The following is a 13,096-nucleotide window of genomic DNA, read 5'->3' on the forward strand; positions in this document are numbered from 1 at the left end:
ACAGGAGGGGCGGGATTTCATTTGTGTTGCGGCACAAAGAAAATGGTAAACATCCTAATGAACGAATGCTTTCGCAAGAACAAGAGTCAGTAGTTCACATTTCAATGAATGGACCAAGGCCGAGAAATGAATGTCTGGGCAAAATGAATGCTTGTAGTTCATCATAGCAAGCATGGAATGTCAGTCGCAGGCCTTTGTCTGTGCAAAAATTACACATCACATCTGTCTTGGTGACGGATTTCAAATTGACTTCAGTCAAAAGATGTGATGAATGGAAAGAGGAAAAACAAGCAGGAAAACCTACACCAGTGTACCAAATGTGAATGTGTGGAGAAGCATAAAATCCTAAAATAAACCCTGAAAATAACAACAAAAAAGCTTAGATTATAAAGTCTGAAAGCTTTAAAAGTGTCCACCAGGTGGCGCTCTAATACTGCATGCACTCATTGCTTTTGCTTGCCTATGGAAAGGTGAACAAATGAAGGCAGAGTGGAGACTAATGGTCAGGAATGTAAATGCGGCTTCAAGAATCCTCCAACAATAAATGAAGGAAAGGTGATTGTGGCATTGTATAGAAGCTCTGCAAAAAACTGCACCGAAATCATCTCAGTTCCGCCGGCCTTCCTCCCACTCACCAACCCTTGCTTGCGCTTATAGTTGGACATCTCACCATGATCGTAAACAGTGCATTCTGTTCATGCATCTATTTATCAGATGCATCATGTAATATTTATTCGCCCAGATTTTACAAGCTTGGCTTGCATGCATGAGGTTTCTAATGCACTTCTGGGACAGCTATTAAGAAGCTGCAAATAATACTGCTTTTGCATTCATGCATTCAGTGTAATACGAATCATAATGAACCCGAGAGGGAGGGTCCATATGTTATTGTACAAAAGAGCCCAGATGAGCCCTGACACACTACTAAAGGTACTGGATGTACAGCCAAAAGTATGTGGACAGCCAAACACCACATCCATATAAATGCCACAGAGTAAAAAAGTAAAAATCCTGAGATAAAGTTTCAAATAATAAAAAGACATAGTGAGACATAAAGGCTCAACTATGAGTTACAGTCACAACTGCAAGATATAAAGTTGCAATTGTGAGAAATAAAGTTACATTCCAACATATAAAGTCATAAACGGACATATATGAAGTTACATTGCAAGATATAAAGTTGCAATTACAAAAAAGCCACAATTGTGAGATGTAGTCACATCGCAAGATAAAAAGTTACACTGTCACAATTGTAAGACAAAACATCAGTCGGGAAAAAAAAACAGCTGCGGATTACAGTTGTGATATATAAAGTTGCAATTAAAAGAAACAAAGTCACAACTGTGAGATATAAGACATATCGTGAGATATAATGTTGCAACTATAAAAAAGTCATAATTAGGACAATTAAAGCCACAATTGTGAGATATAGTCACATTGTGAGAAAGTCACAACTGGGAGATGTAAAGTCGCAATTATGAGAAAAAAGGCAAATGAGAGACAATTACAAAAACAAAGTTGCAATTGTGAGATATGAGACACTTTGTAATATATGAATTTGCAACTATGAGAAAGTCACAACTGCAAGCTAAAAAGTCAATAATGAAAATTAAAGCCATAATTGTGAGATACAGTCACATTGTGAGATACTGTAAATCACATCTCTGAGAAACAAAGACAGCCGTTAGAGTCAGTCACATTTTGAGACAAAGTTACAAATGGAAGATAAGAAGTTGTATGAGCAGTAAAGTCACATTGTGAGGTATAATGTCACAACTACGAGAACTGATTACAAAAACTAAAAGCCACAATATAGTAACACTGTGAAATATAAAGTCACAAATAGAAAAAAATCAGCGATTTTGGGAATTGCAGGTACAATTGTGAGATATATTGTCGCAATTACCTTTTCATTGTACTGTTTTGAGCAGAAACAGGGTTCAATACATATGTCCTTGCTGAGCATTTAATTCCAAAAGCATTGGTTTTAATAAGGAATTGGTGCTCTTTAACAGCCTCCGATATTCTGGCGAGGCTTTCCGCTATATGTTGCAATACCTAATGAGTTTTGCACAGGCCAGTCATGTTCTTTCACACCAGCAAATCCTTTCTTTACAGACTTTGCTTTATGCACAGAGACATTAGAAGAAGGCTATCCACAATTTTTTTATGCGCACACAATTATCTGTATGCTGTAACATTGAGGTTTGCCTCCTCTGGACCAATGTGCTCAGTCAAACCTATTAATTAGAAGAGGGTCTTCACATACTTTTGGCCATGCAGGGTTAAACTGTGGTTCCCAGCAGATGCACAGAGATCAGACAGAGGCTGCGCTCCAGTCTACAGCACACAGGCATATGATCGCTGGCAGAAAAATTAATTAGTGAGCGGGACAAGGTTACAGCCACGTAATGAAAGTTATTGGGCATGTCAGTTCATCACAGCCTCAGTCCCCCTATTACTTTCAATCAGGCCAGCCGGCCGTGAAATAGAGCTCCATGTGAGGCTGGAGCTGGAAGTGGCATTTCAGAGGGCCGTCTCCAGTGGCTTTTCACATGGGCGATCAGGGTACTTACTCTAATACGCATGCAGCATGATGATGCCGGGACTGTCACACTCGCAGGCCTGCCCCTCATTTCAAATTGCCACAGCAAAGTGGATATACTCCTCCTCTGCTCCATCTCTCTCCCTCTCCCTCTTAGCCTGACCGGAGGAGGTGCGGCTCACCCGGGACGACCCAGCGGAGAGAAACGGATGAGGGGAGACGGCTGCGTCTGGGAAGAGGGTGCTGGTGTGAAACCGTTGCAGCTCCAGTCAATTAACCTGCAGCGAATACCGATGAGAGAGGATGCTGACAGCTGCTTTGTCTGAGAAGACGTCATCGTGGTTCTCACGCTGGCAGCAGCAGAAACGGACGGGGCCTCATCAGTATCAATACCAGAGCAGACACACCGAATGCACAGCTAGTTGTCTGAACTCCAGACGGAATGAGAGCTGTTAGCAAACTTTAAACAGGGATTGTACAATCGCAAGTGAGACCTCTGGAAAACTTTATACTAAGAAGCAGATTGATTCGGTCTTGTTTTTAGGTGTTTTTAACGATTCGGTTTGGTCTAGTTCAGGTTGGAGTAAATTATTATTAATATTATTACATAAATTATTAACATTAGCAATAAATCTTAATAAAAATATTAATAAATTAAGATATTAATAAATAAATGTTAATATTAAAATATAAATATCTTTAATATAATACATTTTCTTACACTGTAAAAAAATTCCGTAAAATTTATGGTAAAAAACTGGCAGCTGTGGTTGCCAGAATTCTACCGTAAAAAATACGGTAGCAATGTTTTAGGTTTTACGGTTTTAACTTAAATTTACAGTTAAATACCGTAATTTCTTTAACTGATATAATCTTAATATACCAACCTATTAAAGTACTGAAATCTGTTTTGTTCCTTTGAAATACACTGATAAACACCAAATGCAGGTGATGATGAGAAAGTCACATGATGAGCCAAAGCCTATCACAAGCAACTTTTAAAAAATAGAATATATAGAAGGTGCACAGTGTCATTCACACAAGCACTAAACACTATCATGGTGAGACTCATTAAACTGAAATATGCTATAAACATTAATTTAACAACATTAGATGTAACATACAACCCTAATAAACATAACTGATAAGAAAAAACTAAGAAGAAACATAGTTATTTCAAAGAAAAAACGTCAAATTCAAACAGAATTTGAAATGGAACGCAGGGAATTCTGGGAACGTCAGTTTACGGTTTTTCCCTGTAAATTTTACAGGAACTTTCCGTTAACCATGTAACAGGTTTTTACTGTAGCATTTTCACAGTTTTTACCGTTAAAATCACGATAATTTTTTACAGTGTAGGTAAAGAAAAAAAATCAATCAAAGCACTCATTTCCTCATGAAAAATACAGAAACAGTAAAACTTTGTGTGGTTCAACGCTGTCAGATTATAGTATTTCTTATTTAAGGCAACAACTCATTCACCAACTCCAATATAAAACGCAAAAAGTTATGAAAAAACAACAACAACAAAAACAAAAACAAACTTATGCTTTTATTCAGCAAGGATTAAGGGATAAAACTGATAGTAACAACTTAAACTGTTAGAAAATATTTATATTTTGAATGAAACACTCTTCTTTTTATATATATATATATATATAAAAAAACTGTTTCCAACACTGATAATACATCAGCATATTAGAATGATTTTCTGAAGGATCTTGAGACACTGAATACTGAAGTAATGATGGTTAAAAATTCTGCTTTGCATTACAGGATCAAACCATTATTTTAAATTGCAATAATAATTCACAAAATCATTGCTTTTTCTATATTTTTGATAAAATAAATGAAGCCTACTAAATTAAATCAGCCAAATCATACTGCCCAAGATTAACTTTTGTTCATCTTTTCTTTGCTATTTATTTATTTTTTTAAATCAAGGACATCCATCAGCTCACACCTAGGCGCCTGAATCAATGGTTCAATGACCGCTGCAGACTTCGCTGAATGTCTGTCTGAACGGCTGCTCAGACAGCTGTACACTAATACAAATCAGGCTTCAGAAATTCTTGGCAGGGGAGAAATCATTGACAGTCATCCCATAAACCTGCCTTTGATTTGGAAAAAGTCCTCTCTCTGGCCTTCTCCCCTGCTCCTCAGGCCTTTTCCACATTGGAAGTCGATTACAGACGAGGCTGAGAATAGCACAGATCTGCATTTTCTGCCGAAATAGTGAAGGGTGTTTTATTTAACAGAAGCAGAAAGTTTTTCCGTAAGCTATGCTGTTTATTGATAGTAAATCTGTGAGAGCTTAATTGATTGTTCTCCCAGATCAGTGGTATAATCTCTCAGACTTGGGAGTTGCAACACTGGCAAAACCGAACAATCAACTGGAACTACAAGAATATGTGCATGCATCGAAAAGGAATAGATGACACAAAAATAACATTTCTATCATCTAACTCATTTAGTTTGAAACCCATGCAACACAACAAGGAGAGATTCTGAAAACTGTGCTGGTTGCTCTTGTCCATGAAATTAAAATTAACAAGGACTAAATAATTTAAAGTTCAGAAAAAAGGCACCTCAAAAGTACCCTAAAAGTTTACAACTTGTTCACTGAAGCCATATACTACAGCTTTGTGTAAGAAACTTGGAGTCAATCATTGAGTCAGTGAGTTGAACTTGAGAACCAAATCATAAATAAATCATTGGGAATCAATGAAACAAATATCTTATTTTGTTTTCCACAGAAGAAAGGAAGTCTGAAAGGAAGTAATTCTGGTACATGAGGATGTTCCAGGAGGAGTAAATGATGACCGCATTTTCTTTTTTTGGAGAGCCATGCCTTTACTATTTGTCATAAAACTAGGAAGACAGTATAGCATGTGAGTAATATTGACCACTTCTATACTATGTTTATGGTGCTTAAGGGTTTGGAATAACATGAAGGGGAGTAAATAATGACAGTAATTGAATTTTTGGGTGAATTATTCCTATAAAACAAAGAAGCAAACTAGGAGTAGAAATCCTGGGTAACACTTTACAATAAGGTCCCATAAGTTAACATTAGTTAATGTTTTAAACACTGCAGGCCAATGTTATTATTTAAATGATACATGTGTAACAGTATTTTTTAATCTTTAGTAATGTAAAAATACAACTTTTCACTGTTAGTTCATGTTAAAGGGGCAGTCGTGGCCTAATGGATAGAGAGTTGGACTTGTAACCTGAAGGTTGTGGGTTTGAGTCTCAGATCCGGCAGGGATTGTAGGTGGGGGAGTGAATAACCAACACTCTCTCCACCCTCAATACCACGACTGAGGTGAGACCCTTGAGCAAGGCACCGAACCCCCAACTGTTTCCCCCGGGCACCGCAGCATTGGCTGCCCACTGCTCCGGGTGTATGTTCACTACTGAGTGTACACTTGGATGGGTTAAATGCAGAGCACAAATTACCATACTTGGCCACACACCACTTCCCTTTCCTTTCCCTTAATTCAGATTCATTAAATAATATTAACAGATACAACTTTTAATAATAACTTTACATATCAAGAAAATAACATTAAATAAGGTTACTAAATGCTTTAGAAGTATTTTTTTATTTATTTATAACAAATGGAACTTTGCTGTAAAGTGTTATCAAATCCTGTGGTAGTTACTAAAAAAAAATATAAATATTTCAATAACAACATTTAATTGTTTTTTTTTTTCAAATTTGGAGAAAACTTAATTGCTTGCACTTACTGTTGCTTCTTTTAAGACAGCTCTCTCAACACTAATTTTAATCAGAGAAGGTGATTGTATATTTATCAACTTCCACTTGTTCTGGTTTCTTCCCAAGTCCTTGTTTTCATCCTTGGAGACCGCTGAGTATTTGCTCTCAGTCCATCTGGCCGGCTTTCTCTTTTTTTTCTGCTTCCACGACAGTTGTTTCTCACTCTCAGCTCCTCTGTAGTCTCGGCCTCTGGTGTAGACCCCTCCAGCGAGCCTGCTGTTCTCCCATGCTCCCTGTGTCTCTCATTAGACACCTCCACGTGGACCTGTAACCCACTACCAGGTTTGCTGCAAAAAGAGATGGAGAAAGAAAGCAGGGAAGGTTCTCAAGCCCCACATCCAAAGAAACAAAAGTGAAAACAGCCAACTTCCCACTGTCCCTCTGGCAAACAGAGATGTCTGATCAAGAGAGGACGGAAGAGAGGAACGACTCAGAAGCCCAGACCTTTAATGTTTCTATGCAAAGATGTCACACAGGGAAGGCGGTCATCGTAATCTCAGCACCCTGCCTTTAGTCGGCCGACAGAGGGAACAGCAGGGAATCATGGGCCAGCGTTCCCATCCTTATAGCTTGTGTAAAGTGCTGCCGGAGCTTTGTAGCGCCACTACGGAGTCTACGTGGGCGAAAGTAACGAGGCTTTTAAAAAGCACACAATGTACAAAATGAAAGCCTGTAACTTGCAAAGCATGAGGCCTGAGTGAAACCCATTTTATTCTGCTTGTTACGAAACTTAAAAAATAGTGATCGAAATAGGAGAGGAAAATCAAAGTGATGTTTTGCACCACTGGACTACTTGTTCTTGGCTCGCTGAAATTATTACCGCTGGGTTTACCATCGCTGCGTTGTCAGACATGTTATCACGGAGCATACTTGGAAACTGTGCATGCAAACCCGGGCTGGAGAAACCGCCTGAAGACAGCCAGCATATATTGCCACATCTCGTAATAACTAAACGTAGCCTTTACCTAAACTTTGCCTAAGGCTTCTCATCTTAGTCAATCAATAAGCAACTTTTCACAGCATGTAGAGCGGTCATACCGAGAGCTCGCTTCAAACGCACCGGCTCCAGAGGAACCTAAGGTGGTGGGCACATGGGATCCATATCAAGGAGGTCCAGATCACACACAACAAAGATCGGACCTGGGCAGGGGGCAGACCTTTCCTGGTGAAGAATGAGAGATGAGACCAGCCTCTCGCAGGGCAAGAGGTGGATCAAACCGCAAGGCAGAAGACGATAGATTAAATTTTCAGCCAACAAAGTGCAAACTAACTCCAGCGCTTCGAAACATTGCTCATACTGGCCCTAGACGCCTGCCTTAGGAGAACTAATCCGAAGAGAACTGTTAGCAGAACTTGTTTCAACCATGTACGAAGTGAGAATGATGCAAAAGAAGTGAAATAAATAAATTTGAAATACTTATATGCTGTAATATATATATAAAAAGAAGACACAGAGCTGCATTTTAAAAACGAGAACATGGCCTCCTATTTTCAGATGGTATCTGTTCATATTGTTCTCCTGCATTTTTGTTTCTTTCTACCTTTCTTGTCTTCCCAATGTTTCTTTAGTGCTCGCATTAAGGTTGACTTGCCCCAAGGAAATGCAGAGGTACTCAATATACTCTTATTCCATTAGGAGGTATACTGTCTGCTTCAGTGCACACAAGAAAGACTGCTCTGTTTTCCTGGTGTGACAAACCATAGCTAATACAATAACAAATGCTGTGACATCAATAATGAATGTTGGTGCTTTTCTGTAGGGATGCAGAGGAGTAGAAGTGTTTGTACGACCCTGGAAAGTCAATACAGAGATGGGGACCGTATTTTGTGAAAAACTTTATCTGCGTGGCTCTGCCAAAGTCTCCAAACAATTCATTAAAGCACATTGGAGGTGGCTTCCCGAAGTCCTCCTTTGTAAAACCCAATAAAGCAGGGGACTTAATTAAAAACTCATTATGTTAGAGATGTTTTGCAGTGTCTTTTGAGAAAGCGCGTCGCACATCTCTGTCATGTGCTGTACGGGCTGCAACGCAGAGATGCACACACACACACACACACAAAGATGCTTAGAGATTCTAGCACCCAGAGAATAAGAGCTAAGGATGCTGCTGTTCTTTCTATGGTCAGGTTGGTTCTTCAGAGCTATAGAGGGGTACGGAGCCAGATGCATTTTTAGGGTAGCTATTTAATATAAGGATGGTGGAATTTAGCTCCAGTATTTCGCTACAACGGCCAGCATGATTTTGAGTGACTAAGGTAGAGGAATGGAATTATTTCTGAAGTGGCAGTACACTTATATCCATTGAAAAAGTAAGTTATTCAGTGCTATTGGACGAAATATCAGCTCTCAGTCTAGTTTAGTGTTCAGTTATCCATTTTTAATGGAAGCGTGGACACGGACATTTTAACTTGAATGTGCAAGACTTCCTGTGTCAGTCGCTTCCCGTTATTTTAGCTGTACCTGGTATGCTGCCTAAAGTGTGTTATTGTACTATTTTAATTCATTATCATAAGCCTAAACAGTGCTGTGGGTAATGCGGTACAAGTCATGTAATCAGATTACTTTTTTTCAAGTAACTAGTAAAGTAATCCATTACTTTTTTTTAATTTGCATGAAAAGATATGCATGTATATATATATATATATATATATATATATATATAACAAACAAGCAAGCTCAGCCCAGACGAGAAGAAAATTATGCTAAAGTAATATATATTACTTTCCATAAAACATAACTAAGTAAAGTTATTCGTTACTATTAAGGGAGTAACATAATTTTATAATGCATTACTTTTAAAAGTAACTTTCCTCAACACTGATCATAAACACACAAATGCCATTAATGTCACATTATTATTATTATTCAGTTATTTATCTATAGCAGCTAATGAATCCAAAGTTGCAAACTTTAACAGGAAATAGATTATTTGTTTATTAAAAAATAAAGTGGATAGTGTTCAGCAAACCTTTCTCACTTCCAAGGTATCAAAAACGAGCATGGTCAAGTACCTTTAGCACCACTTTTAAGACTCTATATAAACAAACTTGGAACTACATTGCTTTCAATGAGAAACCTATAGTGTCAATGCACAGATGTGAATTGCATAGGAATTGTATGATTATGACATGATATATTGGGGTATAACTTTGTCATTATGATATATATTGGGGTATGATTTCAGCAGCAACAAAAAGTGTATGCACTGATTTGAGCATCTAATCTGACCCCCACCCTTAAACCTAACCATTTGTCAATATAAAATAATATAAAACACATGATATAACAGGCACGTACAAGTATAATCACAGTTTATTCAAATATTACAAATATTCCAAGTCTTCTGAGGCTAAATGATTGCTTTGTTTTACGAACAGACCCCAAAGCGATCAATGTTTCCATTCACCACAACGCTCCAAATCCTGAAGAATTGTTACATCAGCTTTGATTGTGAAATGTCATTGGTTATTGCGTGTCAGATTTATCTTTTGAATGAGACGTGACTGCATTCACAGAGCGGGATGAAGACTATAAGTTTCACTTTCTTTCTCACAATATTATATGGTTTCAGAAGACTTGAAATTCAACACAATGCATTTGTAATACTTCTATACTGTGTTTTGGTCAGTTTTTACAATAAATTATTGTCCCTGTACATTTATCTACGTGTGTTACTTTTATTTATTTTACTTCCGGCTTTGCTACTGTTCAGACGCTCTTGCTAATTGCTCTGCACTTTGCTCCCTATTTTTGTACTTTTCTCAGATCTCTCTAAGATTTTAACTTGAGCAGATCAGCACAGTGATCAAACAACATTTTTTTTTTGGAAAAAGAAGACTCTTTGCCTCCCACTGCCAGCAGTTTACATTCCAGAGATGGAAAAACACAGATGTCTACATTAAAACAGACGAGAGAAAATGCCTCTCGTGGAATAACTAAACGTAACGAAAGGGTAACAAGGCTTCACTTTAGATTACAGCCCGCGGATGTTACACTTACACAGTAACTACACGTAACGAAAGGGTAACAAGGCTTCACTTTAGATTACAGCCCGTGGATGTTACACTTACACAGTAACTACACGTAACGAGAGTGTAATAAGGCTTCACTTTAGATTACAGCCTGCATATGTTACACTTACACAGTAACTATACATAACAAGAGGGTAACAAGGCTTCACTTTAGATTACAGCCCACAGATGTTACACTTACACAGTAACTACACATAACGAGAGTGTAATAAGGCTTCACTTTAGATTACAGCCCGCAGATGTTACACTTACACAGTAACTACACGTAACAAGAGGGTAACAAGGCATCACTTTAGATTACAGCCCGCAGATGTTACACTTACACATTAACTACACATAACGAGAGTGTAATAAGGCTTCACTTTAGATTACAGCCCGCAGATGTTACACTTGCACAGTAACTACACGTAACAAGAGGGTAACAAGGCATCACTTTAGATTACAGCCCGCAGATGTTACACTTACACAGTAAATACACGTAATGAAAGGGTAACAAGGCTTCACTTTAGATTACAGCCCGTGGATGTTACACTTACACAGTAACTACACGTAACGAGAGTGTAATAAGGCTTCACTTTAGATTACAGCCCGCATATGTTACACTTACACAGTAACTACACGTAACGAATGGGTAACAAGGCATCAATTTATATTACAGCCCGTGGATGTTACACTTACACAGTAACTACACGTAACGAGAGTGTAATAAGGCTTCACTTTAGATTACAGCCCACAGATGTTACACTTACACAGTAACTACACGTAACGAGAGGGTAACAAGGCTTCACTTTAGATTACAGCCCGCGGATGTTACACTTACACAGTAACTACACGTAACAATAGGGTAACAAGGCTTCACTTTAGATTACAGCCCGCGGATGTTACACTTACACAGTAACTACACATAACAAGAGGGTAACAAGGCTTCACTTTAGATTACAGTCCGCGGATGTTACACTTACACAGTAACTACACGTAACAAGATGGTAACAAGGCATCACTTTAAATTACAACCTGCAGATGTTACACTTACACAATAACTCCACGTAACAAGGGTGTATGTTTGCACAGTAGTTAAGAAAAATGTTGTAGTACATTTTATTCTACTTGCCTCAACACACATACGGAAGCCCAAAGTGCACCAACAGCACTACAGCTAACAAAAAACATAAATTATACAGTAATTATACGTGTTGTGAATTATGCTGTTATTTATACTGGGAGGAGCTGGAAACAGGTAATCTACTTTTTCACTGTATTGCACCTCGACAGTTCAATACTGGTGACAGGACTCGCTGCTGAGATGACCATAAGCAATACTCTTTCATCAGGTAAATTTTCATATGGGAATTTCTAAACCAAATAATATCAGAAGATCATCAGATAATTACCCCATGCTTACAGCTGAGTTCAGCAATCTCTATGACCCCACATAAATAACACTAGTAAATAATGTAGCTTATATTCTTTTAGTAAACTGGTAAAATTTATAAAGACGATGGTGTTTTTTAAAAATTTCACTGTAATTACTAAATTATACTAGGCTATAGTGTACAATTTACTATTTGTATCAATGTCATGTAAGATATATATGTTGTAATAATACAACAAGTAGGCTACCCAGTACGTAGTGTAAAAATATGTTGCATCATATATTTTGTGTTATTTCAATAAGGCAAATTGTTCTAAATCATAATATTGTTGCCTAACGCAGTAGGGTATAAATACCACGTAATCCTAGAATAGTTACACCTTGCTTATGAAATACTAACAGTGTAAATACTTTAATTTTCCAAGTCATTACCCCCTTATTTCCCAGCTTTTTCCATTTACCTCCATGTACATTCAGCTTTAAGTTATGCTGACGTGGAAAATCGCGGACTCTACATACACGTTATTTCAGAATAGGTACCCTTTAGTTATTAAATACTTACAGTATAAATGCTTTATAATTCCGCAGGTTATTACCCCCTTATTCCCCAAACGTTGCATATTGTTCCCTATGAGTAGGTACTGTGGAGGTACTCTATAGTTACAAATAGGTACGCTGTAAATTCTGTTTAATTATGCGGTACATTGCGGGCTATAATCTAAAGCGTTACCGATTTTTTTTCAAGAATTGTTTTTTTTTCTTATCCATTCTTTGCTTTATATTTTGTTCGTGCATTTATGATGGCGAGGTGCTCATGAAAGGTGTCTGCGGTACCGATGAAGATTTGCTACCATCGGCCGTGTTGTCGCTATAACCGGCGCTGTCATGTTCCCTCTCTTTCTCTTTTCCTCTTTCATCCTGCTCTCATGTTCCTCTTCTCTCCCACCTTTGTGATTAGAGTACTTCCTCATGTTTTACAGAGCGTGTGTGCTTTCCACTGAAGGCGTATTTATCAGTCTTGCCCTCTATCTTTCTCACCCCCTTCAAGGCAGTGTAACCAATTTGAATATCAAGGCTACTGTTGACAATGGAGAGACACTTGAGAGCACAAAAAAACCTCCAGCCGGCTTCAAGGGCCAAGGAGGAGAAGAGGGGTCTGCCAGCGGTAAGGAGCTCTCACCGTACATACAGCTAAACAAAGCTACAGTCAGGGGAGGCAGAACACTCACACACAAAGACCGCCGAGGGAAAACACACCTGGGAATGGTGGGAGGAAAAGAGGAAAACATACTCTATCATCTGTTACAACAGAGAGAAGGAAACCTGTGCTTCGGATGCTAGACTCCACCTGGGCTCTCATAGA

General features: G+C 38.2%; 1 protein-coding gene across 1 annotated transcript in view; it reads right to left on the minus strand.

Moving 5' to 3' along the window:
• LOC306888248 (somatolactin-like) overlaps positions 1-12,704 on the minus strand; it is a gene marked incomplete at both ends in the record, with an annotated part of 32,841 nt that extends 20,137 nt beyond the window's left edge. The window contains 2 exons of the mRNA XM_079446448.1: positions 6,493-6,616; positions 12,568-12,704. Of these exons, the coding sequence (XP_079302574.1) occupies positions 6,493-6,616; positions 12,568-12,704 (261 nt within the window). The remainder of the gene's footprint in view (positions 1-6,492; positions 6,617-12,567) is intronic.
• Between the last annotated feature and the right edge of the window lie 392 nt (positions 12,705-13,096).

This window comes from Barbus barbus (assembly GCF_936440315.1).
Source record: "Barbus barbus genome assembly, chromosome: 22".
Lineage (NCBI taxonomy): Eukaryota > Metazoa > Chordata > Actinopteri > Cypriniformes > Cyprinidae > Barbus > Barbus barbus.